At 58.1% G+C, this 25,106-nt stretch overlaps 1 protein-coding gene across 3 annotated transcripts in view; it reads left to right on the forward strand.

Annotated features, from left to right (window-relative positions):
* Positions 1-21,873, forward strand: part of DAG1 (dystroglycan 1) — a 41,224-nt gene extending 19,351 nt beyond the window's left edge. For all 3 annotated transcript variants that reach the window (XM_054729538.1, XM_054729539.1, XM_054729540.1), the window contains exons 2-3: positions 7,888-8,282; positions 18,831-21,873. In XM_054729538.1, coding sequence (XP_054585513.1) covers positions 7,998-8,282; positions 18,831-21,230 — 2,685 coding nt within the window. In that variant the 5' untranslated portion in view covers positions 7,888-7,997 and the 3' untranslated portion in view covers positions 21,231-21,873. The remainder of the gene's footprint in view (positions 1-7,887; positions 8,283-18,830) is intronic.
* Positions 21,874-25,106: the final 3,233 nt, after the last annotated feature.

Raw genomic sequence — 25,106 nt, forward strand, 5'->3', positions numbered from 1 at the left:
CCGGAGTGTCTGGGCAACCTAAAGTGGTTGTTTCAGTTAAGAGTTTGCTTTTGACTTTCTCCAAACCATTTAAAACAGGGACGTGAAATTTTATTATCTTAGTTTCCTTAAGAAGGAAATTCCATTTACCTTAAATGTTTGAATTACCATGACAAATGGTAGCAGCTTGACAGTTAAGTGCTATTTAGATAACAGCCTTGAAGAGGCGTCCCGGGAGTGTGTGAGCCGCCTCTGCCTCGGTTGTGTGGCTTAGCAATGGGCTGAATCTCCTGTCTTCGTTCTTGGGAAGTGAAAACCAGCAGGGAGTTCCAGTTCAGGGCTGCTCCGTGGTCTGTGCCTGGGAGGGCACAGCGTTTACTCTGAACTGAGTTGGTGACACGGATGCATTTGTTCCTTGAACTTGTTGAGGGGAAAAGCACTAATTGGTGGCCTGCTTCCTGGGCGGGCCGTTCGCTCTGGGAGGCAGCCTGGCCACAGCGGAGCTGCTGCTCCCGGGGCTGGGATTCCGAGATGGTTGTGGCTCCCCGGGGCCAAGGCCGCCTGGAGAGTGGGCTGCCAGGCCTGCGCCCCTCATGGGGCCCGTGCTGCAGTCACACAGCGAGGGCTGAGGGCTGAGGGTTGGTGACAGGCCGCGCCGGTCACTGTAAGCTTTGCTTCTCCAGTTGTGCTTTCAGCTCCCGCCTCCAGGAGTCTCTGTGTTTTGGGTTACAGAGGGCATCACCTTTAGCCACTGCTGACAACGGGATTGCTTACTCCTGCCCGTCCCCCGAGAGCCGGCGTGGTGAGAGGAGGCATGGGCACGGGTGCAGGGGATTGCGGCTCCCCACTCGCTCTGGCTCCTCTGGGGAGGGCGCTTCCCTGCAGTGAGCCTCAGGCCTGGGCTCCCAGAGCCGACCGCTCTTTCATGGCTGGGAAGTCCCTCCGGAGCCATCTTCCTCTACCCAGGCCGGCGCTCTGTGGAGGTGCTGGCGCTGGAGGCACGCCTGGCCCGGGGACGGATAGGTGGGGTACGTGGGGCAGGTGTGCAGGTTTTGCCGAGAGAAGAGGGGGAGGGGCAGCCCGAGTGTCCGCTCGAGGACAGCAGTGACCACGGGGCCGGGATGTGTCCGGGCTTTGCGGGCTCTGACACTTTAGTGTCCCCTGACCCTGGGGTGGGCTGTCTGGGACAAGGGATGGCACTGCTTCCTGGCAGCTGTGCCCATTGTCACTCCATGTGCCATGCTGTTGAGCGTGTGCACAGAGCCGGCGCTCCACCAAGGCTCGGGGAGGCCCCTCTTCACAGCGTTGGATTTCACCGGAGTCGGGCACTGCCCTGGGTACTGGCACAGAAATGGGTGCCCGCCCCACCACCCGGTTCTCGGAGAGAGCCTGGCAGCTCCTCTCCGTGGGCGTGGTGAGTGCCGCTGAGGCCTCCGGGCTGCCCTGGAAGGCGTGCGCAGCGCTCCGGCGAGGGGTGTGGCGGGGAGACAGGCTGACTGGTCCCCCAGCATCTTCTCCGCCAGGTCCTGCCTGCGGGTTCCGGGACCGGGGTTGGTGTTACCTCTCTGGGCCTTGGTCCCTGAAGGATGAGGAGGAGGGTTTCTGCAGGGCCTCCTCCTCCGAGTGACCAAGTCTGAGCACGTCCAGCCCTCCAGAGGGACGTCCTCATAGGGATGTGGATGCCGCCTGCCAAGCTCCGGGCCCCGCAGACGTGACCCCTGCTCATGGAGAGCGGCATCAGAGACAGAGGCTGCATTTGCCAAGTTGCGTAAAGATCTTTTCTCCCCAAGCATGGAAAACCAGCGCACAGCAGCTGGAGTTGTGCCTGGGACATCGCCCGCTTGCTAAATGCGGAGCACTGAGTCATGAAACAGATCCCGTGTCGTCATGTGTCCGCAGATAGCAGACGGAGCTTATGTTTCAGTGACAGGGTGTGTCTCACACTGTTACTGTTTTCAGATGAGCTGAGAATGTTAAAATGGAAAATCCATGAGAAAGTACAAGACCAGCGGGATCTAAAAGGAAGCAAACTAAAGAGTAAAGACATAGGAAGAGGCTAAACACAAAGCCCTGTGTCCTCCCCCTCATCCTGAGGCGTGTGCCTGCCCGTGACACATCGCCGAGTCCAGTGCGCCGCCCTCCCAGCCAGTCCTGCAGGTGCTGGTGGAGCTGAGAGCTCCAAGGCTGAGAAAGGAAAAGGCCATTAAAGGAAAACTATGCAACAAGAAAGTAAACTCTAAAGTGACAATTTAAGATAGCTTAAAACAGAAGACCTGGAACATTTTAAAAACTATACAATGAAATAAGCTATAAAAGGGATAAAAAGCACAGGCAGTTAAACTGGGAGATATAAAAAGAAATGCAGAAAAGAAGGAAAACCTTAGCCATTATGTGCATGGACAAAGCTCTCCGCAGGCTGTGATTGGTCCTTTTTACTTTCTCTACGGTGTCCTTCATTGGACAGATATTGAAGATTTTAATTCAGTATCTTTTTTTAAGATTTAGGAAAAAATGAGATAATTGTGGATTCACATGCAGGTGTCAGACATAATACAGAGGTCCTGAGTGCCCTTTCCCCACTTGGCCCCATGGTCACATCTTAAACTGGTCCAGATCACAGCCAGGGCAGTGGCTGGTACAGTCACAACACAGGATGCCTCACGCTGCCCTGTCAGCCTCACCGCTTTCCTTTTGAGGACTCCCTCTAACTCCTGGCAACTCCTGCTTTATTCTCTGGTCCCATAACTTTGTCACTTCAAGAACATTCTGAAGTTAAATTAGCCCTGGTTGGTATGGCACAAGGGTAGAGCGTTGGCCCATGAACCGAAGGGCTGCGGGTTCAGTTCCTGGCCGAGGGCACATACCCCGATTGCAGGTTTGATCCCGCCCTGACCAGGGTGTGTGTAGGAGGCAACCACACGGGTGTCTCTCTAACATTAGTGTTTCTCTCTGTCCCTTCCTTTCTCTCTAAAATCAATAAAAACATAAAAAAAATTGATCTTAGGTGGGGAGAGAAGCATACACCTATCTGTTGCCGCCCATGTGCGCCTGAGCGGGAGTTAGCCGCAGCTGGGGATGTGCCCTGACGGAACCGCCTGCGCGCAGGACGAGGCTGCAGCCGGCGGCCGCACCTGCAGGGCCTTTCCTTTTCCCTCCGATTCTTGCGGGGGAGCAGTCACTGGTTTGAGACGCCCTTTCTCTCCCGTGGACTCGGTGCTGTCGGTTCACCTCTACTGGGAAGCACGGCTTTAGTTGTGTTCTGAAACGAGCCTGGTTTTATCTGCACTCGGGGTAATGCCCTTGAACTTGCGCTCTGACCCAGGATTATTTACGTATGTTGTATAGTTTTCAGATGCTTTCCTTTAGTCGGCGGTTTCTGATTTGACTGCTGTGGTTGGGGAACACATTCAGTGCTGTTTCAAGTCTTTGAATGTGTCGAGGTTCGTTCGTGGCTCTAGCTGTGGTCTGTCTGGGTCCGTGTCCCACCAACGCTGGGGAAGAGCGAGGGGCCGGCTGGCAGGTGGAGAGCGTGTGAAGGCCTGGGAGACGCTGACCGGGGCACTTTGGAGTGCTCCTGTGTCCTTGCTGATTCTCTGTCTAGTTCTGTCAGTTGCTGAAGTTTCCAGTTAGGATTGGGGGGTTTAAATCCTCTTCTTCCAGTTCTACCGTTTTCACTTTACGTGGTTCACACTCTGCTGTTTGTGCATGTCCATCCAGGGTTCTTCTTCTGGTGGGCTGGCCCTTTGCCATCATGACGCCCTTCTCTCTCTGGTAATTTCCTTCGCTCTGAGGGGCGGGACGGGGTGGGGGGGGAGGGCGAGGGCCGCGCACTGTTGCTGGCCAGTGGGGATGGAGGTCCGAGCTTGGCCTTCTCCGACGTTGCCTCGGGCATTCGGGGCCTTGTCACAGCCTCATGAGGGTGGAAGCCTCGGTCCCGCGTGGCCTTGGCTGGTGCGGTGGGAGTGGCGCCGTGGCTTCCTGTGGTGTCTGGCCAGAATAGAGCTGCTGTGTCCCAGTGTTCTCTGTCTTGCCAGGCTGCCCCCTCCTGCCTTTAGCTGAAGAGCCGACTCTGGTGGGGACCTTTCTTGTCTCCTCGTTGGCATCTCTGGGTGGCCGGCTTCTTCAGCTCTGGTCCCGGACGTACGAGTCAAGAGGGAAGCCCAGGGAACAGCTCGCTGCCCTGCCCTGCTGTTCACTTTACGGGTAACGTGGAGGCATCTTCGGGGGGAACCAGGGAAATGTGTCTGCTCCCTTTCCTGGAGGTGGAAGTCCAGCGTCTGTTTCTTCCATGTTTTGTGTTTTTGATGCCTTTTTAAGTGAAATCCTTCCTTATCCTGACATTCAGCTACATTTTTAAAAAAATACATTTTTATTGACTTCCGAGAGGAAGGGAAAGAGAGAAACATCAATGGTGAGAGAGAATCATTGATCGGCTGCCTCCTGTACGCCCCCTACTGGGGATCGAGCCTGCAACCTGGACATGTGCCCTGACCGGGAATCGAACTGTGGCCTTCTGGTTCGTAGGTTGACGCTCAACCACTGAGCCACACTGGCTGGGCCTAAAATTTTTTTAAATTCTGCTTTTTACATTTGTGTGTATCATCCACCTGGGATTTGTCACGTTTGTGAAGGAAAAGTGAGGGAGGAGCCCAGTTGTATTTGCTTTTTGCATAGATGGCCACTTGTTCCGGTGCCTTGAACAGCTGGTTTGGGGCGCTCTCTCTGGGTGCGCAGCCAACTGGATACTCTCCGTGAGACCCTGCCTTAAATACAGTAGCTTTAGGGTAAGTCTTTGGTATGATAGGACGCCCAACCTCCAAAATTGTTTTACTTTCTTGGGGTTTGGCTCTGTTTCATGAATTTTAGTTCAAAAACAGAATAACAAAATCAATAGCAAAAAAAATCCTATTGGAATTGGCTTGGATTTGCATTAACTTCAGCGTAAACTGCCGATTTCAGTGGCAGTTTATTTACTTTTGCATTACCCAGGTCAAAAATGTATCACGTGGTCCCTTGACAGCGTGGCTCAGGGCGGGGCTTACTCCTTTTGTAGAACGGGAACGTGTTCCTGATGGCTGTGCCACCTGTGTGCACCGGCAGGTCCCACAATGCATCTGTGGCTGCCGGTCTGAGGAGCGGCCTGCGGGGGAGGGAACCGTGTGCGGGTTCTGGTCGTGTTGCGGTGCGGGGGCAGGAGAGCCAGTGAGGGTTGTTCACTGGCACTGAGTCTGCACATACACGCTGAGTGAGTGAGTCCTGTGATTAGTGCGTGGGGTGTGAGGAGTGAGCATTGGTTGCGTGTCTCTGTGCAAATACTTGGCTTTTTTAGTCTTTTCAAAAATATTTTTAAAGACTTAGTAATTGTTATATTTACTACATTGCTTTATCCCTATACACACAAACATTTTTTCCCTTGGGCCATTGCAAAGTGAGTTATGGAGATTTTTGATATTTTATTCCTAAGTACTTTGAAATCGAGAACCATCTCTTACAGGGACACACCACCATCACCTCACCCAGGAAAATTAACAGTACATCTTATCTCCAACCCACACGCAAAGTTCCCCCTTTGTGAGCTAGACTTGTGTGTGTGTGTTTGTTTTTGAAGTAAATCCAGGATCTAGTCAAGATGCATGCACTGCACCTGGTTGTGGTCTCTCAATCTAGAACAGTCCCCTGATGTGTAGGGGTGTCAGCATTTGGACAAGCCAAGCCATTGTCTTGTAGAAGGTCCCACCTTCTGGATTTGTCTGATTGTGCCTTCGTGGCTCCTGTATTAGGAGTTAGGTCTAGAGCAGCACTTCCCAACAGAAATATAACCTGAGCCACATAGGTCCAAAATATGAATAGAAATAAGAAGTGGATTTAACTTTAATAATATATTTGATGTAGTATGTTTCTTTATTTACCATCTATGTATATAAAGAGCCAGGGTCCCTAACGTCCAAAATGACCAAATGGACGACACCGGAAGTCAGTCCTGCAGTCAGTGCTGGGTTGCCGTGGCGACTCAGCACTGACTGCTGCAGCTGCAGGTGCAGCGACTTAGCACTGACTGCCAAGGGGGCTGCGGATCAGGCCCGGAGAGAGAAGCAGGGTCTGATCCACAGCCTCCAAGGCAGCTGTTGATTAGCCCTTGCCTCTCTTTCTCTCTGGGCCTCGCCAGCAGCCGCTGGGGCTGCTGATCAGCCCTGCCTCTCTGATCAGGCCTGGAGATAGGCCCAGAGATGCTGACTGGCATAGAAACTGACCAGTCAGAACCAAAAGAACCAAATCTGGGTGAACTGTGAGGAACCAATGGCTGCCTAGGAGGTGGAGCTTTTGACACTGGCCAATCAGAACTAAATCTGGGTGAACTGCGAGGAGCCAATGGCTGCCTAGGAGGTGGAGCTTTTGACACTGACTGGCATAGAAACCGACCAATTAGAACCAAATCTGGGTGAACTGTGAGGAGCCAATGGCTGCCTAGGAGGCAGAGCTTTTGATGCTGATTGACATAGAAACTGACCAATCAGAACCTAATCTGGGTGAACTGTGAAGGCAGAACCTAAGGTGGGGGCTGAGGAGGATTTTAAGGGCAACAGCTGTTTTGTGTAAGGTGTAAGAAAGCGGTTCAATTTTTTAATGACCAGTTTGGCAGTATACTGCATATGGCTGGCTATCAGTCCAGATATAGGGATTATGTATTTTTGTCTGCCAAGAGCATCTCCTCCTGCTGAAAAAGGTTCCCCCCCATTTAAGCAATCCTATCCTATATAATCTATCTATACTAATAAAAGGGTAATATGCTAATTAGACCGGGTCGACTGGCCATCTTCCGGACATCCGACTTCCTTCTGGACAAAGCCATGGTGGTGGGGGCCAAGGCAGAGAGGCAGTTAGGGGCGATCAGGCGGGCAGGGGAGGGCAGTTGGGGGCGAGATCAGGCCAGCAGGGGAGGGCAGTTGGGGGCGAGATCAGGCCAGCAGGGGAGGGCAGTTGGGAGCGAGATCAGGTCGGCAGGGGAGGGCAGTTAGGGGCGATCAGGCAGGCAAAGGGGTTAGGGGCAATCAGGCAGGCAGGCAGGTTAGGAGCCAGCAGTCCCAGATTGTGAGAAGGATGTCTGACTGCCACAGGGATTGGGCCTAAACTGGCAGTTGGACATCCCCCAACGGGTCCCCGATTAGAGAGGGTGCAGGCTGGGCTAAGGGAACCAACCCCTGCCCCCCTGCCCCGTGCACGAATTTCGTGCCTGTCTGCATCAGGCCTGCGGGGCTCTGGCTGGAACCGGCTATCTGACATCCCCCGAGGGGTCCCGGATTGGGAGAGGGCGCAGGCCAGGCCGAGGGACCCCACCGGTGCATGAATCCATGCACCAGGCCTCTAGTTTATTAATATTTATTACTTGATATATTTATCTTCAAAATATTGTTTCAATATGCAGTGAATATTTAAAAAGTGTTAATGAGATATTTTACATTTCTTTTTATTTATTTATTGATTGATGTCAGAGAGGAAGGGAGAGGGAGAGAAAGATAGAAACATCAATGATGAGAGGGAATCATTGATTGGCTGCCTTCTGCACGCCCCACACTGGGGATCAAGCCCGCAACCTGGGCATGTGCCCTTGACCGGAATCGAACCCGGACCCTTCAGTCTGCAGGCCGATGCTCCATCCACTGAGCCACGTTTCTTTTTTATGTGAACTTTTAAAAATTCAGTGTGCACTTAACATTTACAGGGCAAGCCACATTTCCAGTGCTCAGTCGCCACCTGTGCTGGGGGCCCGTACGGACAGCGCAGGATGAGACTTGATCCAGCTCAGGATAGATGTTTCTGGTAGAACAGTGATGGGGTAGTAACTGCCTGTGCACAACTTTGAAACCAGGGGGATCGCTGAAGTCTGAGACGACTCTTCTTGTTTTTCAGGCTCTGAGTGCTCTGGCATGGAGCAGGCGTGCAGGGGGTGAGGACCCGGCTCCGGGACCACGTCACTGACTCCTTTCATCGTGAGGCCGGCTTGCGCAGACTCGCCCTGGATGAGGATGTCTGTGGGCCTTGCGCTGCTGCTCCCCGGCGGGGGGCGGGCCTTGCTCCTCCTGCTCTGCGTGGCCATGACTCAGTCCCACTGGCCGAGTGAACCGTCGGAGGCCGCCAGGGGCTGGGAGAACCAGCTGGAGGCGTCCATGCACTCGGTGCTGTCAGACCTCCCGGAGGCTGTCCCCACGGTGGCTGGCATTCCTGACGGCACGGCTGTCGTCGGGCGTGTGTTTCGAGTGACCATTCCTACAGATGTCATTGCTTCTGATGGAGAAGTCATCAAGGTGAGACGGGGTGTGAGAGTAAATGAGGAAGCAGTGACCATCTGCCATTGCAGTTTTAGGTTTTGGTGTTTCAGTTCTGTGCTCTAGCGATTCTGAGCTCAGTTTTTCCAGAACCTACTTATTGTCCCTTCAGAGGGGAACAGTCACGGATGTTCACCAGAGGGTCCCCATAATCTCAGGATAGCATCCTAAACCTTCATTCTTACTCCTGTTTTTAACAAATACATTTTTATTGACTTCAGAGAGCAAGGGGGAGGGAGAGAGAGAGAAACATCCATGATGAGAGAGAATCATGGACCGGCTGCCTCCCGCACGCCCCACACTGGGGATCGAGTCCACAACCCGGGCCTGTGCCCTGACTGGGAATCGAACCGTGACCTCCTGGTTCATAGGTTGACGCTCAACCACTGAGCCACGCCAGCCGGGCCTTACTCCCATTTTGAGGGTGTCGCCACTAAAAAGAAGATAAAGTATGAATAATATAGGAGTTTTGCTCTAATTTAGTCTTCTACGTTTACTAATGTATTTGGTCACTTAGTACCCAAACTTCAGCCTGGCCCCCTCTCCTTCTGGGGAGCAGTTCAGGAACGCGGGGGTCTGAGACCCCTGTGGTAGTGGGGAGAGGATCTTGGCCGGTGCCGTGGGAGGCAGGCGGAGCAGGAAGCTTCTGTGAAGCAGCAGCAGCCTGTGTCTGGGGGTGGGACCTTGTCGTTTCCTCCGCGTCGTGCGGGAGTCTGCGTGGTGGCCCTGTGGGTGCGTGGGTGTCCCTCTCACACTGAGCACCTCCGAGCGCAGAGGTCAGCACCCCTTTCTTCCAGGGCCAGGTACTGTGTTAGGCTTCATAGGCCCTGTGATTTCTCTTACACGTCAGCTCTGCCGTGTAGTGCGGAGGACCCACAGACAGTCCAATAACACGTTACTTAGGGACGCAGAGGTGAAATTGGAATTTCATATAATTTCACATGTCAAGAAATATTATTGTTTTGCTTATTGATTTCTTTAATTACTTGGAAATGCAAAAAAAAACCCAAAAACGAACACATCATTTTTAGTCCGGGGCTGTACAAAAACAGGTAGCGGAGGCCAGATTTAGCTCACAGCTATCCCTGACCTACAGCATTCACTCCTTAGAGGTGTGGCTTGAAAATAAACGGAAAATATTTTAAGATCTACACTTAGGCCTGGCTGTGTGGCTTAGTGGTTGCATCGACCCATGAACCAGGAGGTCACGGTTCAATTCCCAGTCAGGGCACATGCCCAGGTTATGGGCTCCATCCCCAGTAGGGAGCGTGCAGGAGGCAGCCGGTGGATGATTCTCATCATTGATGTTTCTCTCTCTCTCTACCTTTCCCTTCCTGTCTGAAATCAATAAAAATATTTTTAAAATGCTAGCCAATAAAAACAAATCTATACTTGGTTAAGGCAGTTTTATATCTGTATTGCATTTAGATTTGTGCATACGCATACTAGTAGAGTTCTGACTACCTATTGGTGTGTTCAAACACAAAAGGTTAGTGGTTTAAAACAACCAATTTGTTTTGCTCACATTTTGTGGCCAGGAATTGAGGGACTAGAGCTCATCTGGGAGTCTTACCTCTGCCTCCATGGCCCTCGCTGGAGCGGCTCCTCGGGGCTGGCGGCCGCGCTCCGGGATGGCTCAGGCGCTGATTGCTCCAATTCCGTGTTCTGTCAGTAAACGTGCCAGCTCCCTGTCGGCAGGGAGCGTAGCCGGGCTGCTGGTCAGGGTTCTTGGTTCCTTTCCCTGCGAACCTCTGCACGGCTGCTTGGACTTCCTCGTGGCACAGGAGCTGGGCTCCTCGGTTAGGTCGTCCAAGAACCGGGAGTGGAAGGTGCCGTCTCCTGAGGCCTGGGCTTGGAACCCGCACAGCAACGCTGCCTCGCACGCCACTGGTCAGAACACGAACAGGGGTCTCGCCAGTCCTTCCCCACAGCCTGCCCTCTCCGACCCAGCCCAGGCATCTAGGTTAGAAAGGCCACAGAGTCTGTGCCCTCCAGGCCCCGAGGAGAGTGTGATCATGGCACGTTCCCCTGAACCTCGGCAGCCCCCCCCGCCCCCCGTGCTCTCTTCCTTTTCCCCGCTGGCCCCTCTCTGTAGGCCGTGGCTGGTTCTCAGGGGGCCTGTGATCGCAGAGCTGGTCCTGCTTCTGAAGACGCCGCTCCTTTCCAGCTCTTTCCAGCTGGTGGGTTCCCACGTACGCGTCATACCCCCCGCAAGCCTAATGCTGGTCTGGCCGTCAGCTGAAGGAGGACAGTTTGGGGTACATTTCTGTGCAACTGCAACTCGATCTGCATATCCAAACGCTGCCTGGTTGCCTCGTTCCCGTGGCCGTGGAATGTCTTACGTGGGTTCGTCTCGACCACAGGTGCTGGCAGTGCTGCAGTGCGCCAGACAGTGGCTGGGTCTGGCAGAGACGCTTAACAGGCTTACTCTCCAGGAGGAGGAGAGAGGTTTTACTGGAAAACAGGATTTCATCTGAGCATATTTATCTGTAAAGCAGACCACTCAGTAGCTGATGAGCCTGTAGAGAAACAAGATGTGTGGCTCTTCATCCCGACAGCTCGCTGCCCGGAGAGCGGGTGGGGAGTCGGAGCAGCTGCCCGCCTTCCTGGCGCTTTGCTGTCCCTGGACCAGGATTGAAGTCTTCCTGTTAAAGGCGTTGTTTCCCCTCGTTATCATTATGGGGCGTAAACATACGTGTAGAAAAGGGGAAAAGAAAAGCTTTTGTGGTTCCTCCGCTCAGCAAACTCCTCCATCATTTTCTGTTTTCATCAAGAGACGGCCATGTCACATGCCCACCAGACGCGTTAGACCTGGGGTCACACTGCATGTATTTTAACCGTTTTTCATTCGTTGTACTTTAGTTTTTCTCCCTGGGTTGTGAAGCATTTTCTGAGACTATAATATAACTTTCTTTTTCTTTTCTTAAAATACATTTTTATTGATTTCAGAGAGGGAGAGGGGGCGGGAGAGAGAGGATAGACACATCAATGATAAGAGAGAATCACTGATTGGCTGCCTCCTGCACACCTCACACTGGGGATCGAGCCCGCAACCTGGGCATATGCCCTGACCGGGAATCGAATCGGGACCTCTTGGTTCATAGGTCGTCGCTCAACCACTGAGCCACGCCGGCGGGTGGGAATATAACTTTCAATGGGTGCCAATATTCTGTGTACGTGAGAAACATTTCAGATCTTGGGCCCAAGGATCCTTGTTGGGGTGACCTCCATATCATATCCATCACTCTTATCATCATCCAAGCCACCACCTGCCTCTTCCCTGGCCCCCAGCCTCTGTTCTTTTTTTTAAATATAGTTTTGTTGATTTCAGAGAGGAAGGGAGAAGGGGAGAGAGAGAGAGAGAGAGAGAGACATTAATGATGAGAGGGAATCATCGATCAGCTGCCTCCTTCATGCCCCCCCACTGGGGATTGAGCCCACAACCCGGGCATGTGCCCCCGACCAGAATCAAACCCGGGACCCTTCAGTCCTCAGGCTGACGCTCTGTCTACCGGAGCCCAACCGGCCAGGGCCCCGGCCTTTGTTCTTGACCCCTCGGTCTGTTCTGCACACTGAGGCAAGAGACATCTTTATCTTTGTTAGCTTAATCGGCTTCACAACCCCTTCTCCCCGTTAGGGAGCTGCACTGGGATCGAGCCCCTTTCCCTCTGTATGCCATGCCCCAGCCACAGTCGCCCTGTCCGCTGTACCCGCCAAGCTCGGGTCCCCCAGGCCTCTGGCTTCCTTCTGTCGGCACCACCTGGGTCAACCTGAACATCACCTGGGGCCTTGGAGTCCTTTCCCTCCACCCGATGAAAGTCACCTTCCCACAAACCCTATGCTGCCTTCTTAGCACATTTCTGCACTTGAAATTCTTGGTTTTGTTTGTCTGCATGGGTGACTTCTGTCACACAGTAGGCCCTCAGATGCCTTTGGGCTGGCAGAAGGAGTGAGGACCCCTGCAGGGCCTGCAAACCTGCTGTGGATTGTCAAAGCCCAGCTGGCCGTGTGCAGGGAGAACACAGCCCGTGTTGGCAATGAGACGAAGCCTCCTGTGGGCTCCTAGGTGAGAGGTGGTCTAGCTGATCTGGACGTGGCTGGCTGCCTAATGAGGGCTCATGGGCAGAGCATCCACCCGAGATCGCTGAGGTTAGACGGGGGTTGGTCATCTGCTGACTGGTCAGGGCTGTGCGTGGGGTTGTGATGGAATAAGGCAGTGTTTGCCGCAGACTGAGGAACAGCGTTGAAAGGATAGGAGGTTCGGTCTCATGCTAGTGAGCTGCATGGGCCGCCTGCCGAGCCTCTGTGACCTGTGTGGGCTGTTGGTTATGCTGTTGCAGGAGGTTGTAGCAACTCTGGGAGTCACAGTGGCAGAGGGCGTGTGCTTGGTGTCAGCAGACACCATCAGCGTGCCCCACACCGGATACTCCAGGCTGCAGGGAAGCCGCAGGCGGGGGAAGTGGAGGGAGCCGCCTGCTGGAGGGTGGGCCTGAGGCCTGAGCCTGTGCTCTGCCCCACACCCGACACACCTTCCTGTCCGGAGCCGCACCTTCCCGCCCGGAGCCGCACCTTCCGTCCGGAGCCGCACCTTCCCGTCCGGAGCCGCGTCCAGCCTCGGCTGGCCAGCACTGTGCTCCCCTGTGTCTCCAGCTCTGCCTCAGGAACCGCCTGGATGTGATCAGCCCCAGCGTGCCTCCCAGGGACTCTGTGGGCTCGGTGATGCGAGGAGGGCTGCAGGCCACGCCAGGCCCTTGTGGCCGCCTGACCTTCCTGAGAGGCCTGTGCCCTGACCCTCTCTCCCCTCCTGTGACCTCAGGACACCCTGCAGCTGGTGGTCCTGGCGTGGGCTCCTTTGGGCCAGACTGGATGCCGAGTACAAGCTCAGCCCAGGTGGTGGCTGTTCTCTGCTCCCATAGCAGACCCTAGGGCACCCTCCCTCCTCCTCACGGTCTCCGGGGCCAGGTCCCCCAGACTCCAGCTTGCCCTGCTGGGCGGGTCCCAGGCTGGCCCGCGCCGGCCATCGCGCACCTTACCCCGCCTGCCGCTGGCTCCCTCGGGTGGGCGCCTTTCCTCTGCCTGCGGGAGTGTGGCTCCCTGGCTGAGGGTGAGGAGACGCCCCAGCCCTTCCTCTCGGGGGGGGGGGGGGGGGGGTGGGGGGGGCCCTCGTGAAGGGACCAGGCTGCCCCTCTCAAGGCCCCTCAGATGCCTCCTGTTGGTGCTGCCGGTGGCTTTCACCCTGTGGCCCCTCAGCTCCTCCCCGGAGACAATGCGGCTTCCCTTCGGCCCAAGATGCCGGCAGCCTGGGAGCAGCCCTTCCTGGGGCCCTGCTCTCCGCTGGCACGGCCGATTGTTCCGGAGAACAATGGCCACTCTTTCTGGCGGGGAGGAGAGCTCATGAAAGGAGCGTTTCTTCGGATGCTGGAGGGCTTTGTGGCGACCCGCCTGCGTGAGCTGAACTGCAGTTTCTTCCTGCCTCAGTGGGTGTGCCGGCCTGAATGGGCCCCTTGTGAGCACGCACCCGGGAGGGGAAGGCCACGGGAGGGGAGGCCACGGGAGGGAAGGCCGCACCCCGGGGCGGGGAGGCCACGGGAGGGGAAGGCCGCACCCGGGGGCGGGGGGGAGGCCGGCGGTGGGGGCAGCCTGGGCGGGGCCGTCAGGAGAGCGTTTGCCTGATGGCATCCACTCACACACTTATGAAAACATAGGCTTCTGCGTTTTGAAAAAAATACTGACAAGGCCTGAAAGGACATGACAAAGTGGAAATGGATGATGGCAGGGCTTGGGCCAGGGACGGACACTGAGAAGGGTGTTAGCGCCTGTCACTACGCTCCGCTGGCCCTCGCTTTTGGGGGAATAGGGTTAGTTTTTGTTTTCAGAGGCGAGCAGGCACCGTTAGGTAAAGCGCTTCATAATCAGACCAGAAGGGCTCCGACTGGGCTGGGCAGGCGTGTTCGCCGTGGGGTCCTGTGGCCTTGGCCTTTGTGGCCAGAGCCGTGTGGTGTGAGGCTGCTTGTCTAGCGCGGATCGACGGTCTCTCACGGCTGTGGCTCTGCTTTACTCGCACCCCCTCCCGCCCTGGTTCTTCTCTTCTCTGGGGAGAAAGTCTTCGCCCTCTGACCTCCAGCCAGAGGCTCTTCCTGTTGCCCGGGGCCACCCCCAGCCCGGCCCAGCCACAGGGCTGCCATGTGCATCCTTTGCAGAAGTTGATGTTGGCCACAGAGCACATCTGTCATTGTCATGGTCCGTGACAATGACATGGGGTCCCCTGGATGTGAGCACAGGGGGCGCCCCCTCTGACGCCTGATTCCTGCCTCCCTGCGCAAGGAGACCACGCCGTCAGCCCTGACCTCCTCGTGTCGGAGAGACTCCGGGTGGTGCCTGTGGTTCCCGGCGCGGATGGCTCAGCTTGGCCCAGCTCTGCAGCGTGGCGGGGCCCGGCAGTGGGTTACAGGACGGCCGGCGGGGCCACTGAGAAGACCCTCCAGTACACCTGAGGGAGGTTCAGGGAAGGGCTCAGCTGAACCCCTGATGTCCTGTCTTGAGGGTTAGTTGGAAGGGTCACAACTAAGGCCCAAAGGAACCCTCCAGAAGGCTTGCAGCGCGAGAAAATTCACCAAACGCAGCTTGTGTACTTCATCCATCGCCTCTGTGCTGGCCATCAGCTCCCCCGGTGACGTGGTGTGGCAGTGTCCACCCGTCTCTGGAGTCTTCTCTGGCCATGTCCAGTCCTACACCTCCTGCCTGGTGAGACACCCAGGTGTGGGCTCCAGGTGGCAAAACAGGTTTTCTTGGTTCCAGAAGCCAAAGGTCATAGAACTAATGAGGCCCCAGGGAGAGTCCCGTTTCAGCTTGTCTTCCAGCTGTGCCTGACCAGCTGGCACCCTGTGCGTGGCACCCTGTGCTGACGCGAGGACTAAGGAATGGAAGCTCCTCCGCCCGTTGGCTCTTTCTCCGGGGGGGAAGGCCCTGATGGGGAGACTGCTGGTGCCTCCGGGTGTTAGCACGGGGCCGGTCTTCTTCAGCCGGGGTTTGGGGGTCGGCTGTGGGAGAGGGACCAGCCAAGCGTGGGAGGGACGGAGGGACTGAGCAGGGAGTCTGTCCTAGTCGTCTGCTGGTCGGGACGGAGGGAAGACCCACGCCTCCCCCTGGCAGGGACCCAGGATTGCCCGGTGATTCATTGTGGGCAGCCTTTACTCCCGGTCTGCCAGGCGTTGTGGTTTTGATTGTTAATGTGTTCGGATGCACATTATGGATCAGGATTTCTAAAACGGCACGTGGTGGTTCGAGGTCTCATTTTCCTCCGTGCTGGGCTTGCCTTCCATCTCAGAGGCAGGTCCGCGCGGAGGGATGCTGAAACGGCCAAGATTCCTGGCTCTTTCTGGCCTGGGATTTCTCACGCGGGCCTCGCCCCGCGGGGTCTGCCTCCTGCAGCTGTTGTGTCCCCGCTGCCTGCCCGGAGGCTCCGCCCGGCGCTGCGCTGTCCGTCACAGGCCCGTCTCCCGCCAGGCGGTGGGCGTGGGGTGGGCTGAGTGACCGGAAACCCTGGGGCGTCCATGGCTGGGACCAGCCTGTCCCCAGCCCCACGTGCTGGAGCTGGAGCATGCCATGAGCTGATTGGGCCTCTCGCCTGCCATTCCCAGCCCAGCCGCCCTTAGGAGTTAGTTGGGTGGGAACAGTGTGGCTGGGGCAGGAGTACTTACATGAGGGAACCAAAGGCTCCAGAGCTAGAACCTCGGGTGCAGGTGCACCGGCCCCAGCACGGGAGGGGGGGGGGGCGAGAGGGACCGAGGGGAAGTGAGTGCTGGTGTTTGGGCGCCACAGCAAGTCCTCCCCTGCCCCAGGCCCCCAGGTGTCCCATCCGCTCCTGCGGACAGGGAGGCGAGTCCCTGAGGGCCCAGCCCGGCCTTGTTCCCCTACTAGACCCTGCTCCCCCTCCTGCAGCCTTTGTGCTCCCTCGGTGTCTGAGCTTCTGCTTGGGGCTGTGACTCGGGAGACAAGGCTCAGTGCTCCGGTCCGAGGCCGGTTCGGAAGGAGGACGGGGCGTGGGGCTGGGCAGCAGCTCCCTGTGTCCGGTGGGTGGGGAAGCAGCGCGGGCACTTGGCACGTGCCTGGCCTGTGACGGACAAGAGCGGCATCGCCTCCCTCTGCAGATGAGAAAACGGGCTGAGGGCGGGTCGGGCCTCAGCCTGCCTGGACCTGGGCCTCAGCCCCGGCTCCTGCCGACGGGGCTTCCCCGTGGCCGGGTGTCGTTACAGGATGAGTCCTGGCTTGTCCCGGAGCCCGTCTCTCTCCCCGCAGGAGCTCTCAGAGCTGCCTCACCCGTGGGCCCTGAGCAGGGGGGCGGGGGGGCAGAGCTTTGGAAGCTGGAGGACGGCCGACTCCACGGACTGAGGCTCCCGCTTTGTCACGGGAGCAGGTGTTGCGTCCCAGAGGTTCCCTCCACGAGCGCCTGGGGGACGGCCACTGGGGGACCCCTTTGGTGACGGGGTGCTGCCAGCCCTCGGGCCTGTTCAGACTTCCCAGTTCAGGGCTTCCCCCAGTGGCCGGGGGAATGCGGGAGCCGGCGTGTCCTGGACTTGGCTAGGTCCTGTGGAATCAGGTGTATTTGCTCCCTGCCGTCTCCTCATTCCCTTCGATGCTGTGAGCTGCTGCTTTGGGGCATGAATCCGGGGACAGCCGGCGTCGTGCCAGAGTGCTGCCTGGACCTGCACTGCCAGGACCACGACGCTCCGAGATGCAGGGCTTGGAGTGTCCGTTAGTGCCTTTCCTTCCTGTCTCGGCGACCCCAAGGCCCTGGGAGCGACCCGAGGGGCGGGAATCTGCAGAGGCGAAGGCAGGCCGGGGTGCAGGGGGCGTCGTGGCTCAGTTTTCCTGACAGGCTTGTCCTGTGTCTGTAGCGCTGTCGGTCGACCCGGGAAAGAACGTGTCTCAGGGTCAGCGCGGAGCTGCCGTGCCCGCCCTCGCCTTCCGGTTAGACACCGAGCGCTTTCGCTTGCTCTGGTGGAACCCGGGCTTTCCTCCCCGGATTGTCCCTGACGGTACATGTCATCGACATGGGAGAAGATTCCTTGGCATGGATTAAACACACTCATTCTCCCAGGACTGGCTGTGTGGGAGCCTATGCCAAAGAGTGGGAGTGCCCATAGCAGAGAGCCGTGGCCGTTGGGGTCAGCAGATAGGATGCTTGAGGGGTGGCCCTTCTCTGTTTGAACGTGCCCCGTGCAGCCGGGCAGCTTGGGGCACCCCTGGGGCGGCTTGCTCATCTGCTGATGGAGGAACTCGGGGTCGGGCACAGGCCTAGCCGCCTGGCCACTCAGGAATGTCCCATGGGCCTGGCCCGCCAGTTGGCACCCACCTTTGGAGCCTCTCCTGGTCTCTGTACAGGTGGCTTTCCCTTCCTGACTTCACCCAGAGCTCCATCCAGGCCCCCCTCCCCCTCTGAGCCCCCCTCTGCCAGGTGTGCTCTCATCTCAGTGGTGGCTGTCGGGGGGAGGGGGTTAGGAAACATTCTTGGGTGGCAGAAACCGAGGTCCTCACCCCGATCACCTGCTGTGTCCGCCTCTCAGGACCCCAGGTCCTGCCCACCCTGTAAACATCTCACGGTTCCCCAGCTGCTCTGTTTGGGCCTTACATCTTGGCTTCATTTTTTTTGGCAAAGCGAGCATTCAAACTTTGCTTTCTATGTTTATAGGTGATTGAGTCTGTTTACATATTTAACATAATTGAAGTGAAAAAAAATGTAAAGCACGAGTTTTTTAGCGAAAACATTTGGAATAAATATTTTTTGCTAAAAAAGCTTGTAAAGGAAAATATATTTAATGTTCTTCATGGGTCTGGAAACACCGATTTCTACAGATAGTGACCGTTTCCGACTCCGCTGTTTGCAGCGAATGGCCATGGAGTTGGCAGGTGGGGACTAGCGGGTTAGGTGGTGGCGCCCCTCCTGGTGGAAGGCGGTGCTGCGGAGGCTGGCGGAGCTGAGCGGTCTGCGGGCCGAGTGGGCAAGGAGGGGGCTGGCATGTCGCTGCTATAAGCCCCACAGTGTCCTGTTTTATTTAATGTGTTTTTATTGATTTCGGAGAGGAAGGGAGAGGGAGAGAGAGATAGAAACATCCGTGATGAGAGAGGCTCATTGATCAGCTGCCTCCTGCACGCCCTACTGGGGATCGAGCCTGCAACCCAGGCATGTGCCCTTGACCAGAATCAAACCATGACTTCCTGGTTCATAGGTCGATGCTCAACCCCTGAGCCACCCTGGCCGGGCCCCACAGCATTCTTGGGCCCAGTGCATCCGTTCTCTGGGATGAGACCTGTTCGAGTGCCAGCCCCGCTCTCGCCACCATGTGGCCTTTCAAGCTGGCCCATCCGCAGCCCAGTCTCTCCCGACAGCTCAGTGGGCCCGGAGAGAGGAGCTCTGAGTGACCCCTCCAGCTGTCGCACAGTTCAGGCGAGGCCAGTGGTTAACTTGTGACCGTTTCCAGGTGAGGCAGCGACAGTGGCACTCACCTCACGCTGTGTCTCTTCCAGGTATCGGCTGCAGGGAAGGAGGCCTTGCCGCCCTGGCTGCACTGGGACCCGCAGAGCCGCAGCCTGGAGGGCCTCCCCCTCGACACCGATAAGGGGGTGCATTACATCGCGGTGAGCGCGGCACGGCCGGGGGCCAACGGGAGCCACGTCCCCCAGGCTTCCAGCGTGTTCTCCATCGAGGTTTCCCCTGAGGACCACAGCGAGCTGCAGGCCGCGCGGGCCGTCCCAGACCCCGGGGAGCCGGCGCCCTCCGCCTGCGCTGCCGACGAGCCCGTGACGGTGCTGACGGTCATCCTGGACGCCGACCTCACCAAGATGAGCCCGCAGCAGAGGGTCGCCCTGCTGCGCCGCATGCGGGGCTTCTCGGGCGTGGAGCTGCCCAGCATGAAGCTGGTGCCCGTGGTGAACAACCGGCTGTTTGACATGTCCGCCTTCATGGCCGGCCCAGGCAACGCCAAGAAGGTGGTGGAGAATGGGGCGCTGCTGTCCTGGAGGCTGGGCTGCTCCCTGAGCCAGAACAGCGTGCCGGACATTGGCCGTGTGGAGGCGCCCGCCCGGGAGGGGGCCATGTCCGCCCAGCTCGGCTACCCCGTTGTGGGCTGGCACATCGCCAACAAGAAGCCCCCTCTCCCCAAACGCCTCCGGCGGCAGATCCATGCCACCCCCACACCTGTCACTGCCATTGGCCCGCCCACCACCGCCATCCAGGAGCCGCCGTCCAGGATCGTGCCCACCCCCACGTCGCCAGCCATGGCTCCTCCCACAGAGACCATGGCTCCTCCCGTCAGGGACCCTGTTCCTGGGAAGCCCACAGTCACCATTCGGACTCGCGGTGCCATTATTCAGACGCCGACCCTGGGCCCCATCCAGCCCACTCGGGTGTCAGAAGCTGGCACCACGGCTCCTGGTCAGATCCGCCCCACGATGACCATTCCTGGCTACGTGGAGCCCACGGCGGTCGCTACCCCTCCCACAACTACCACCAAGAAGCCACGAGTGTCCACGCCAAAACCAGCCACGCCTTCTACCGACTCCTCCACCGCCACGACCCGCAGGCCGACCAAGAAGCCACGCACCTCCCGACCCGTGCCCCGGGTCACCACCAAAGCGCCCATCACCAGGCTGGAGACGGCCTCCCCGCCGACACGCATCCGCACCACCCCCAGCGGGGTGCCCCGCGGCGGGGAGCCCAACCAGCGCCCGGAGCTCAAGAACCACATCGACAAGGTGGACGCCTGGGTCGGCACCTACTTCGAGGTGAAGATCCCGTCGGACACCTTCTACGACAAGGAGGACACCACCACGGACAAGCTGAAGCTGACGCTCAAGCTGCGGGAGCAGCAGCCGGTGGGCGAGAGGTCGTGGGTGCAGTTCAACAGCAACAGCCAGCTGCTGTACGGCCTGCCCGACGGCGGCCACGTGGGCAAGCACGAGTACTTCCTGCACGCCACCGACAAGGGCGGCCTGTCGGCCGTGGACGCCTTCGAGATCCACGTGCACCGGCGCCCGCAGGGGGACAAGGCGCCCGCGCGCTTCCGCGCCACGCTGGCGGGCGACCCGGGGCCGGTGGTGAACGACGTCCACAAGCAGATCGCGCTGGTGAGGAAGCTGGCCTTCGCCTTCGGGGACCGCAACTGCAGCACCGTCACCCTGCAGAGCATCAGCCCGGGCTCCATCGTGGTGGAGTGGACCAACAACACGCTGCCCCTGGAGCCCTGCCCCCAGGAGCAGGTGGCGGCGCTGAGCCGCAGGATCGCCGAGGAGGACGGGAAGCCCCGGCCCGCCTTCTCCAGCGCCCTGGAGCCCGACTTCAAGGCCTTGAGCGTGGCCGTGACGGGCGCCGGAAGCTGCCGGCACCTGCAGTTCATCCCCGTGGCGCCGCCCCGGAGGGTGCCCTCTGAGGCGCCCACCACGGCGGTGCCCGACCGGGACCCCGAGAAGAGCAGCGAGGATGACGTGTACCTGCACACGGTCATCCCGGCCGTGGTGGTCGCCGCCATCCTGCTCATCGCCGGCATCATCGCCATGATCTGCTACCGCAAGAAGCGGAAGGGCAAGCTCACGCTGGAGGACCAGGCCACCTTCATCAAGAAGGGCGTGCCCATCATCTTCGCCGACGAGCTGGACGACTCCAAGCCGCCCCCCTCCTCCAGCATGCCTCTCATCCTGCAGGAGGAGAAGGCCCCCCTCCCGCCTCCCGAGTACCCCAACCAGAGCGTGCCCGAGACCACCCCTCTGAACCAGGACCCCGCGGGAGAGTACACGCCCCTGCGCGAGGAGGACCCCAACGCGCCTCCCTACCAGCCTCCCCCGCCCTTCACGGCTCCCATGGAGGGCAAGGGCTCCCGCCCCAAGAACATGACCCCATACCGGTCACCCCCTCCCTATGTGCCCCCTTAGCCCACAAGCGCCTGGGTGGAGGCAGGGTAGGGCAGGGCCTGGAGGCAACAGGGTGTTGTCTGTGGAGACGGGGGGCCTGCAGACCATCGCCCCCGGGAGCCGACACCTGACCTAGCACACACTGACGCGGGGCTGGACACGCCTGCCTCTGTCCTCCTGACCCCAACGCGGCCGAGAGGCCTTGGGGACATTTTTACTTTTCTTTTTGCCTAACAGCTTTCTGTTTGTTCATAGAGAACTCTTCGCTGCGTGTGGCCGCTGGCTCTGCGAGCACCGGGGAGTGGAGGTGGCTGGAGCGGGAGGAGCCGTGGGCTCGCAGGCAGTGCTGGCCGCCTCCGGCCTCTGCGTTTGCCTTTAACACTAACTGTACTGTTTTTTCTATTCACGTGTGTCTAGCTGCAGGATGTAACATGGAAAACAGTAGCTAAAGATCACATTCAAAGGACTTTCTTAAGGTTAAGTTTTTACATTTAATCTGCTGTTTACCTAAACTTGTATGTATAATTTGGGGTGGGGGTGGGAAATTGCTTTGCTAAAAATAAGCTCCCGGGGTGTTTCAAACTTAGAGAAGACCAAGGGACAGTATTTTTTATCAAAGGAATCCTATTTTTTCACACTACGTAAACCTGGTTGCTCTGATACCCCAGAGCCTGACTGGGGGCCTCCCGGCCCTGGCGCAGGGGCCAGGGCCCTGGTGCTGGGCTTGCTCTCCCGCTGTAGCCACGGGCTGGAAGCTGGAGGGCCTCTGGGCCGTGGACATCACACCCCACCCCATGCACGCTCGCAGCTCACCACCAAGGGGTCTTCATTTCCATAGAAACGGGACTCCAAGAGGCAGTGGGCCACGGCCCCCAACCTAGGTGCTGCAGGGTGGGCCAGCTGCTCATGGGGGTGCCTGGGGAGGTCGAGGGACTCGACCGCATCAGCCTGGTTTCTTTCACCTCCTGTGTTTTTCCCTCCTAAAAGGAATATCATGGCTTTTGAAACACTCAGTGGGGGACATTTTGGTGAAGATGCAATATTTTTATGTCATGTGATGCTCTTTCCTCACTTGACCTTGGCCACGTTGTCCCCACAGTCCACAGCCCCCCTCCCTGACCCCCACCCCTCTTCTCTGGCGCTCCAGTCCCAGGCCTGGGGCCTGACGGCTGGGAGGAGTGCCAGCAATAGTTCCTAGTGACAACCTGTGGGCTCTCAAAGCTAATTTTTTACTAAAGTTTTTATACAGCCTCAAATTGTTTTATTAAAAAAAAGATTTAAAATGGTGATGCTTACAGCAGTTTGTACAAGCTCTTAGTGTCGACTCCATGGAACTGACGGCTTCGCTCATTTTGATTTGGTTTTATTTTTCGCCCCTTCCTTCCTTCCTTCCTTCCTTTCTTTCTTTCTTTCTTTCGTTTGTTTGCCCCTTCCTTTCTTACTGGTTTAAATTCTGGAATTACACTGGGGCTCCTTTGGCCTTTTTTAGCAGAGTGTCCGTCCGTCCATCTGCATCTCTGTCCCGTGACTCAGGGGCGCCCCCTCTGCTTGGAGGCCCCTCCTTTGGGAGAAACCATTGAGCGTGACTTTGAGGCTGAGAGTTACTGGCGGGACCTTTAGGGGAGGAAAGCCTTTCGCAATAACGGACCGAGGGCGGTGGGTGGGTCAGGCTCCCTTCGCACAGCGAGCAGCCACTTCTAAGCCATATAGACCTTCCTGCAGAGGACCGTGCGCTGCCTCCGGAGGGGAGGGCCCCCAGAGGGTCTTTCCCCCGGGCCTTCTCCCAGGGCCCCGCCCCTCTCCCCGGCCCGGCCCCAGTGGAGCTTGAGTGGGCAGTGCCCCTGTGGGGGCGCCGGCAGATGGAGGCTCCGGGGACATCTGGTGACCGGGCCTCGTGCCTCCAAGCCAGAGTTTCCCCAGTGCCCCAGAGGCAGGAGCACCAGTGGGGTCTGACTGGAGAGACGATTTTTGATGACCTCATCAGAAAGTAAACAATTCTGGTGTTCCAGGTGAGGGCTCTGAGAGGCTTTCCAAACAGCTCAGTTGCCCCTAGCAACCCCACCATGAGGCACGGCCATGCAGAGATGTGGCTGGCCCAGAATGGCCTGTTGCCATAGCAACTGGAGGCGCTGGGGCAGTGAACAGAATAACAAGAGCAACAATGCCCTTGCAGGCGGCCCCCGCCCCCTCCCCCCGTGCGGGCTGCTGATGGCCGATGGCGTCGGACTCTGAGACAGCCAACCTCACATTCAAGTGTTCACCAACCACTGGCGTGTTTTATTTCCTTCTGTATGGGTTTCAGATGTGTTTTCTGCATTCTGTATAGAAACATATCAAACTAAATAAAAGCAGTGTCTTTATTACAATGCCATGGCCTCCAAGCGTCTATTTCCGCACTTCCACACGTTCTGGGACGGGAGGGGGGCGGCGGGAGGTGGGGGCCAGGCAGGCCCAGTGCAAGGTGGCCTTCGAGCTGCTCGCCTTCGGGCCTCCCAGCCTCACCACCTCTGCGCCCCTCAGAGTGGGTGGGTGTTCTGCCAGCAGGCCAGCCCTCCGAGCACTTGTGCCCGAGCCCGCGGAGACAAGTCTCAGTTTTCGGGGGGGGGGGGGGGGGCGGGCAGGCAGAACTCAGTGAAACTGGGCGGGAGGGGCGGGAGTGGGAAAGGCCCTGCCACAAGCTCTCTGCCGGCCCAGGGCAGGAGTCCCTCAGCCTGGGCCCCCCCCTGCAAGGATGGGCACTCAGGGACTCCTCTGGCTGCAGCTCCGCCCCTGCTCCTGCCCCCACTGCCTTGTGGCTTGGGGCTGGCACTCTCCCAGACAGTCTCAAGGCAGGCTTGGCCTTGGCCTTGGAGTGGGGAGAAAGGGAAACCTGTTTGTGGCCAAGCTGTTCAGCCCGGGGTGGGCTTGGAGGTCCTGGGGCCTGCCCCCGGGTGCCCTCCCTGGGATGGGCAGGCCAGCTGGGCAGGCTTAATGTGACTGACTGCCAGGAAGGGGCTGGGCAGCCCTGGGACACTGCCCGGGGGCGGGAGGCAGGGGCTGCGACAGCTGTGTCTTCCAAGGCCATTGGTCACAGGAAGGCTAGTATCTCATCTGGGCTCCCCCCCACCCCCTCCTCACCATCTCCATCCGCAGCCCCAGGCCGCTGCTCTGCTCCTAACCTTCAAGACCCAGATATGGTCCCATATGCAGCCGGAGCTGAGTGCCAGAGTGCGGGTTGTTGAGGGTCAAGAACCTACTTCTGGAAGAAGTGCCAGGAGAGGCGGTGGCCAGCACAGGGTCAGGGACGCGCACCCCTGGGCCGAGCAGCAGGGGCCCCGGAACGGAGGCTGCCCCCGCTCTGTCGGCTCAGGAAGTTCTGCTTCATGTCTCACCGGAAGCCACTGGATTGAGTGGAATCATTCCCGGAACTCCAGTAAAGGGATCCCTGGTTTCAGCGGAGAACAGGAAGGTCAGCAAGGCAGGAAGAGGGAAGCCACAAGGGGGTATCTGATGTTTGGCTTGGCAGCCCCAGCCCTCAACACTCCTGCCCGGTCTGTGGCCTCTCCTTGGTGGGCGTGGGGACTGTCTGCTCAGGTCTTTTGAGCTGAAGAGAGGGTGATGGAGGGAAGGGGCAGGAAGGGACAGAATGCGGGAGACATGAGGGTTGTCACCCAAAGGAATCTGCTTCCTATGTGCCTCTGGCCCCGGCAAGTTCCCAGGATCCCTCTGACCTGGCTCCATCTGTGAGGAGGGGATGGTGTTGGTCTCCGAGGGATTCTGAGGCCCCAGGACCTGGAGGTGGTGGGATGGGGACAACTTGTGCCTAACGCGCTGCCTGCAAAAAGGGCAGAGAATCCAAGTGAGGATAAAAGAGTTTGCATTCTCCCCTGAGCCAGAGCTGTTGGCTGGGGGACACTG

Source organism: Eptesicus fuscus, chromosome 18, assembly GCF_027574615.1.
Source record: "Eptesicus fuscus isolate TK198812 chromosome 18, DD_ASM_mEF_20220401, whole genome shotgun sequence".
Taxonomy (NCBI): domain Eukaryota; kingdom Metazoa; phylum Chordata; class Mammalia; order Chiroptera; family Vespertilionidae; genus Eptesicus; species Eptesicus fuscus.